At 37.4% G+C, this 8701-nt stretch overlaps 1 protein-coding gene across 1 annotated transcript; it reads left to right on the top strand.

Moving 5' to 3' along the window:
* The first annotated feature begins 4733 nt into the window (after nt 1–4733).
* On the top strand, nt 4734–7099 carry LOC113307679 (syntaxin-52-like). The gene is made up of 6 exons (XM_026556132.1): nt 4734–4866; nt 5106–5328; nt 5673–5878; nt 5967–6067; nt 6156–6200; nt 6708–7099. The coding sequence occupies exons 2-6, from the start codon at nt 5111–5113 to the stop codon at nt 6837–6839; spliced, it is 702 nt and encodes a 233-aa protein (XP_026411917.1). The 5' UTR covers nt 4734–4866; nt 5106–5110; the 3' UTR covers nt 6840–7099.
* Nucleotides 7100–8701: the final 1602 nt, after the last annotated feature.

The raw sequence follows: 8701 nt of genomic DNA, 5'->3' as shown, positions 1-8701 counted from the left end.
ACCATTTTCTAATTGCACATCAAAAACAAACCGACTTAAAGAGATAGAGACAAGTGACGGATTATGTAATTCCTAAAATGAAGCACCAAAAACCGATCAATCAAACAGATCAAGAAAGCCCCTAGCTCAAAGGAAGGGAGCGATCGTTACAACACCTAAAACATAAGGGACTAAAAGACACTGAGAGCAGACGGAAAATATCAATCCAAATAACAAAGAAAACAGAGAGGGATCCAAAATAAGATTTGCAAACTCAATTGAGAACCCCTAAGTCAAAATCGAAGCCTACCCAAATGAAAGACCATATATTGCCAACCCTGGTTCTTACCCAAAATTGAAAAAAAAAAGAAACTTAATTAGACATTTCAGGATCACGATTGAACAGAAAACTTAAGAAGTAACAAGATTGTTAACGAAAGTCTCAGTAGATTTTCAAATGCGATAGAGACATGGACATTCCTAAACAAAGAAAAGGAAAAAAGGTGAAAGAAAATCTCGCCCCCAACAACAGCCTCTTGTACCTTAATCAGGATCCTCGTTTACATCCCTATGCTCGTGATCTGTCTTTCCCCCCAAGTGGCCCTACAGTTTACTCGGAGAAGAAGGTTTTTTCCATGAAAGAAGAAGAGAAACTGGAAAATATCTGGTTTTTCATGGGAAAGCATTTTTCGGGTTTTTTTTCTTCGTTTTTTTCAATCGCACATCTTCATCGTTGTTTACACCTTCTGGTACCTTTTTCACACTTTGAAAACCATCCCCAAAATTACTTTGAGAAGGATTCTTTTGAAACCTCCTTGACCGATTCGTGTCAAATCTACTATTATAAGTTTGAACATTAGAGGAGAAAATTGAAATGATCTTCCTAGAACAAATCTCAGGGTGAGTCCTAGAACCAATTGCTTTAGACATACAAATATCAGTTACACTTTGAGTATTAAATCTAAGGTGTGTTGGAGTTGGCCAATATAGTTATTATCCAACCTTGATTTGCATTTCCGTCGAACATGTCCCTTTGTAAAACAAAAGAAACATACTTTCTGATCACCGGAGTGATTAGAGTGAGTAGATTTAACATAATCCTTAGATTCCTTCCGTGAGATGCATTAATTCCTTAACTAGAGGAGGTAGTAAGCACATCTTTAGTAATCAGAAGGAATTGCACCTTATCTTATGAAACTGATTTCGTTAGACAACTATGAGTAGAAGTCATGTTTTCTGACATCTCAGTTTTTTCAGAAGCAATAGGTATAATGGGCTCTTCAGAACAAACGTTGCATTGAATATATTTACTCAATAGCTTTTTAACCTCTAAAACATTCTCCTTTAGTTTGGGCTTGAGTAAATTATTTGACAAGCTTACTTCGGCTTTTTCTTCACGGAGAATCTTTATCTGAGAGTCACGATCATTAACTATACTGATAAGCATATTGACTTTGTGTTTCGGCCTGATAACTTCAGTGGATTGAATTCTAGCTTGTTTTAGAATTACTGCACTTTCTTTGGCTACTTACTTTTCTATTTCAGAGTCAGACTCATCAATAAGGTAAAAAGGATAACACTTATCAATATTTGCCTTTTTCATGGGAACAAGATGTTCATCTATATTTGAGACAGACAAATCATTCTCTTTAATAGATTCCATAGAATCATAACTTTTATTCCTGGTGATGCGTTTCTCAGAGATAGCACTACTGTCCATAGAGTCAGATTTTTACAAACACAGACTTATGAGGTCTTAGAGTGTTTGCCTGCTCTCATACCAATTGAAAAAACAGGGGTATAACAACCACACCCAATAATTCGTTCGACAATCTGTATAGACCAACCTCCAACTTAGTTCCGAGAGCACCAACTTAAAAGCGAGACTCAATAAAGAATTAAATCAAAGAGTTTATATCTCTCTCTCTCAATACAATCAGCAAACCAAACAGATAGCAACCTGCGAGCCTGATTGATATGAGAAATAACTTGGACGGTACCAAAGACCAATGCCCAAGTGTCAATCAACTTCTATCCAACAAATAAGGTCAAATTTATCAACTGATTAAACTACGCACAACCTGTGATATTTCAATTATATAAAAATATAATGCGAAAAAGAAATAACGTAGACACCAGAAATTTTGTTAACGAAGAAATCGTAAATGCAGGAAAAACCCCGGGACCTAGTCCAGTTCTGAACACCACACTGTATTAAGCCACTACAGACACTAGCCTACTACAAGTTGACTCCGGACTGGAATGTAGTTGAGCCCTAACCAAGTGTCACATCGATTAAGGTACAGCCGCGTTCTTTACTCTTCTAGAACCACACTGGATTCTGCGCACTTGATTCCCTTAGCTGATCTCACCCACAACTAAGAGTTGCTACGACCCAAAGTCGAAGACTTATAAACAAATCTGTCTCCCACAGATATGTCTATTCTTTATTCGGTTTTTGTTCCGTCTTTTGATGAAATCAAGGTGAACATGAACCAACTAATAATCCGGTCTTATACTCCCGAAGAGCAACCTAAAAATATTAGTCACCTCACAATAACCCAACTGATTAACAGGAAAAGTTATTGTGGAATCACAAGAGTCTGAGACGAAGAACTGTTGTGATTACTTTTTATATCTTACGTATCAGAGATAAATCTCGAGTAAATCTTAGAGAAGATAAAACTCAATACGATGGAACAAGTAAGGTCATAATACGCAACTATAGAGAAAATGGTTAAATCTGGCTTCACGAATCCCAATGAAGTCTTCAAGTCGTTAACCTATAATGGTTTTAGGAAAAACCTAGGTTAAAGGAGAATCAACTCTAGTATGCAACTAGGAACACACAGAAGTATGGGGATTAGGTTTTCCCATTGCTAGAGTTCTCCCTTATATAGTCTTTCCAATCAAGGTTCCTTTCAATCAAAGTTAAGATAGCTTAATAACAAAACATTCAATATTCACCGTTAGATGAAAACCTGATTTAACATTCAAGCTAAGTCTGCTTAAAAATAAAGAAATCAATTTCCACCGTTATATGGTCTTATCTTGTTACACACAAATGAAATATACCTTCATTTAGATATGGGTTACCGTACCTAAACGTGTATATTGAGTTGGCTCAATAATAGTTAACCGAAGTTAGCCATATGGACACTTTTGTCTTAACCGTATTCATCAAACAAAACTAGATAAAATATGAAGATCAATCAATCACGAAAGCTAATCAAATGAATCTAATTGTGTTATAGAAATATATATGAACAAATTGAATCTTAATCGGTTTGATTCGTAATCGTACAAAGTACTTATACAAGAATCAATTCATAAACATCAAGCCACGGTTTGCAAAGATTGCATTCCTCAGATCATAAATGTTTTAGTTCATGAGTACATGACCGATTCTAGAACTTTACCATTGCGTTCGCCAACCAGGTACGCGAACATCAGCTCCGGACCTGAACCATCACAATACAGTTCGCATACTAGGTATGCATACCGTGTTGTATCCACACATGGGTAAGTGTTTTAAACTCTCATTTCAATCATTGAAACATCCCTGGAAGACGACAATGGTTGTCTCACAAACTACTAGATTCAAGTAATTTTCAAGTGAATGAATGATCAATACGAAACTTCCCAAGCTAACATCATATGACTGTCTCACACAAATCATATAAGATGTTCAAGGTAATTTTCACATGATCATCTTTTGACATTGTATTTAGTTTCCAACAAATAAATTGTTTCCAACTAAACTCGTCAAGAATATGATGAACATAGCTAAAGCAAAAAACTTCCAAAACATATTTCGAGAAAAAGATAAGCGAGATAAACTCGGCTCGAAATATCAAGTGTGTATAATGTAAAAGTCTATATAACTATACGACTTAATCTCATTATACGATATAATAGAATAAACTTCTGAGTGATAGATAAGTTTTAGTCTCCACATACCTTATGTTGATGAAGTTCCTCCAAGCTCCTTAGTAGATCTTCGTCTTCAATTGGTGAACGCCATGAAGTCTAAAGCTCAACCACACATTCTATCCTAATCCGAGACATAACTATAAGTAGACTAGAAATCAAGTATATAGTTTGGATCAACTAAACTTTACAAACAAGCTTGAGATAACAACGCTTGCGAGTTCGACCGAACAGTGCTCTAACACAAGGTATTTCAGATCTTTGAGAATATGATTTCATTAATGGAAATGAAGTATTGAGGCTTTGTCATAACATTGATTGTAGAAGAGCCTGGATTAAAATAGATTTGTGATATAAACATCTTTGTTATTTTTTATTTTTTTACAACATCACGTCTGTATAATTGAGAAAAAACAAAATTAAGTTTTTTTTTTCTTTTTTTTTTTTTTGTATACATTTGAATCGTTATAAACCGCTACCTACCGGACAAACTCAGATTGATTTAACATTGAACCGATACCTAGGCGGCTTGGTGACTATTATAATTTTCAAAACCGATAGACTATCGGCTTAGTGGCCAGTTTTGGTTAAAACCCGAACCAACCGACGGCTTTACGGCCCTAGTTAGTGCCCTGTTAGCAACCATGCTTCAACCGGGTCTACCAGACTTGATTAATAACCCTTGTAAAATTTGGTGAACTCTCTAGCAGTATGCATTTAACTCTTATCGACGGTTAGCACAGCTCACGTGTATATAATAAGAGACATTATGCCAAATGTCATCCTGTGAGTGGTGACCCTAAAGTTATTTTTGACCTTTTGAAGAAAAACATCTACTCTCCTCTCTGTTCTCCCCCATACGAACACACCCAGCTGTTGATATCAACAACTAATCAAAACAATCGATCCATTTCAAATTCCTTCTTCTCTTGTCTGATTCCACTTCACCAATCCAAGGTAAACAAATCCTTGTCTTTCAAATACTTAGGGTTTTGAATTGCTTGGTCTATTAATTTGTGAATCATTGTATTTTTTATTTTATTTTTGAAATTTAGATCAATTAATCCCTTTTTAACCCTAACTGAATGTTGTCAGAGGAATTAAGATCTTTGGGCATGTAAATGTTTGTTTCTGGATGTGTTTGGTTTCTTTAATTTTAATTATTTTGGGGGTATTTGTGGTTTGTCTTTTTCCAGGTGCAATGGCTTCATCTTCAGACTCATGGATGAAGGAATTTACTGAAGCATCAAAATTGTCTGATGATGTCAGTGCCATGATTACAGATAGCGGTTCATTACCTTCTTCAGGACCAGATACGCAACGTTACTTATCTGCAATTCGAAGGAAAATCACCATTCTAAGAACAAGACTTGACAGCTTGCAGTCCCTGTTGTCAAAGCTTCCAAATAAGCAGAACATGTATGCAGTTCGCATTCTTTTATTAGTTGATATGATATAATTAAACTAGTAAAAGATCCCCAAACTAATTTCGTGTTAGTTTCTATTCTGATTCTACTTCACATTACAATCCTATATTGTGTATTTTCTCTTAGTGTCTAAAACATGTTTTATGTCTTTTTGTTGTGCGGAAATTTTGGATTGGTCGTATAAGGGAGTCCTTGTTTATGAATTTTGTTTTCTGACAACTTGGAGTCAGTTTTTGGTGTAAGCAAATTCAGTTGCTCACAAAATTGCTTATTGGGTGTAATATATCATTCCTGTCTCTTGAGGTTTATGTATGCCATCCTCGTTTGAATACGCAGAAAAGACAAGGAGATGCAGAAACGGCAGGACATGCTCACAAATTTGAAATCAAAAGCAAATCAGATGGCCTCCGCATTGAATATGTCGAACTTTGCTACCAGGGATAGCTTGCTTGGTCAAGAGATAAAGCCAGCTGATATTATGACCAGAGCAACAGGGTTGGACAATCGCGGTCTTGTTGGTTTTCAGAGGCAAGTGATGAAAGGTAGTACATATTACTTAACTTCTTCTTATATTTAACTTGGACGTGAATTTTTTCTGATGTGGATCAATACACATACTCATTTGAGCAGAACAAGATGAGGGTCTCGAGAAGCTGGAGGAGACAGTACATAGTACAAAACATATTGCATTGGCAGTCAATGAGGAACTTACTCTACATACTAGGCTGATCGTATGGTTTCTCCTCTTGGTCTTTCCTATTTTGTTTGTCAAAATTCTATATTGGACTCTTTAACGTTCCTTGCTCTTTGGGCTTGCAGGATAACTTGGATGACCATGTAGAACAATCAAACTCCCGGTTGCAGGTGACACTTTCTATCCATGTATCTTTTCAAATGGGGCATGCAACTACTTATTTCATATATGCACACAGTTCCAGTGTCAGCACACTATGGTGTAGTTACTAGCTGCAGTCCCAAATCTGGTGGTTTACTACTGTACATTAGGATCTCTAACAAGGTGCAAAGAAAATTCCTTGAAGAGCCCAGTATGTATAACATAGAGCAAACTGGAATGCCATATCTTTGTCAAAACATTCTTGTGTATGACTAGTCCAAAAAGGAACAAGTATGATTTTAATCCAATAGCTTCAGTTCGTTTCATCTGTGGCTGAAACTGCCTGAAGTGTGAAACAATATTATTATTTGGCTGACCCATGTATTACTTTGAGATTTTCAAGGATTGCAATTGTAAGTGCCCACCGATCTTATAGCGGGTCTTCTTTCTGTTACCTACCTATATTGAAGCCACTAAATGGTGAGTGCAGGTTTGCAGTGGTCATTACATTAACCTGTTTTTGTTTGTGGGTGCAGCGGGTGCAAAAGAGACTGGCCATATTGAATAAGCGTACAAAAGGTGGTTGCTCCTTTATGTGCTTGCTGTTAGCCGTCCTTGGGATTGTTGGTCTGGCTGTTGTTGCTTGGCTACTCATTAAATACTTGTAAAGTTGTTCTATTAAATGGTAACTCACAACGGCCTCTTGGGAATATCTTTCGGTCTCCACTCTTTTGAGTTTGTGATCTGCTCGACAAGACATGTTATTTTTTTGCTGCAACCTCTTCTCTGTGTGGCTTCTCTAATCCTCTTCCCTTTCTTTTTCCTAGCTTGATCCATGATTCTGGTGTGTAATTAAACAAGAAATTCAATTTGAAAAACATAAACAATCTTGAAGTTTATCAATAGTATATGTGTTTCTTTCGCCTCCTCTTCATTCTTTTTTCATTTACCTTTTACTCTAGTGGCAACCACTTGCAAAAAAAGGCAATAAGCTTGAATGGATTTGTAAAATACTAAAACAACTTCTAGAAGTTGCTCGTAAGTTATCCTGATAGAAGCGAAGTGTGAGAAGCCGAAGCACTTCTTCTTTCCGGTTGCCACACACCCATTTCTGTTAGTAGGCCCTTACTAACTAGACATCGATCCAAAAAAAAAAAAAACTAAGACATCGCTGAAACAACGGAATCAGGTGGTGAAAATTTTAAACCACCGGTCACATATTCAGTGGCAAAATGGGCTTGAGAAATGAAATGGAAAGCAAACACAACCAAAACCGTCGTAGAATGTGAAGTCGGTAGCCTAAAATTTTCATGGGACATGACCGGCAATGATTGTGGTTCAGTGAATCATCTTCACCCACAATCACTCAGCCTTGCACACTTGCATCGAAGTACGCATCTACCTTCACTCATAAGGCATAAAACAACGGAAGTCTTTTGTTCTTTCTCTCTAACTCTTCATGTCCCCATAAGCATAAGAGGTTCTTCCATGCACTTCAACACTTCTCACACAAGACCAGCAACATAATGAACACAAAGAACTAACACAATAAACCCATTTCATTGCATTAAGGAAGATTATACAAAACAGTCCATCACATGGACCAAAACAGGCCATCACCCTCTTGGTGATGCCTTTTTTCTCTCAAGTATGAGACTACATGTCTACAAAACTCTCTCTATGTAAGCCTACTGATTTTTCCCACTCCTTAGGATTATTTATACATCAAACTCACTATCCAAAACCGTGCACAACACTTGCACACGCATGGAACAACCATGTGTCCCATCAGGTAGTTTCCATAACCGCCAGCTTGCTTTTCCAACTGCCACCTTTTGTGTTGTCAAGCCAACAGATGCCACACCTGTTCTTGGTGGTTATGAACACTCCACATGGTTAAAAATTTCTTTTGTAACCGTTCTATCTTGTCTCACTTCATTGACATGCTCGCAAAGCCAATAACCAACTCCTAACCGTCACTTGAGCCGTATTGCACACTTGCCGTGCCATACTGGATTCTGTCTTGCACCAACGTTCAGCTCTCTTGGCCCTGCATGTTTATCATTCCAAACTCATGCACGGACAATCCTTATGCTCTAAACATCGAGGCCAGCTCCTTAAGCTCACTCTAGTTACTCATGCGTCATATATGCTTCACTTCGCCAATTAGCTTGACAACAACAATGCAACTCTTGCATTACCAATTTGTTTGCATTGTTCAAGCTTTGGCCAGCCTTGAACTAATGCATAGACTAATCCTTAGTCTATTCTACATGCTTGCATCGTCCTTGAGTTTGGGCCAACTCAATTCCACGGACATGCCAACATGTCGCATGCCAACATACCAACTCGCATGTTGCATGTTGCATCTTGCAACTTTGGCTTTGTCTTGCCTTCTACTTAATGAAGCTTCATTGTGTCGGCCAATAGCTTCATTACTTAGCCAAATGCATTTACAATGTAGTGCCACCCTTGCACTTCATTGGCCCTTCGGGGTTGTGCCATTCTAAGAGCAAGTCTTATGATGGAA

Source organism: Papaver somniferum, chromosome 9 (genome assembly GCF_003573695.1).
Source record: "Papaver somniferum cultivar HN1 chromosome 9, ASM357369v1, whole genome shotgun sequence".
NCBI classification, from domain to species: Eukaryota; Viridiplantae; Streptophyta; class Magnoliopsida; order Ranunculales; family Papaveraceae; genus Papaver; species Papaver somniferum.
The sequence above is the reverse complement of the archived record's forward strand: the minus strand, read 5'-3'. Positions and strand labels throughout refer to the sequence as shown.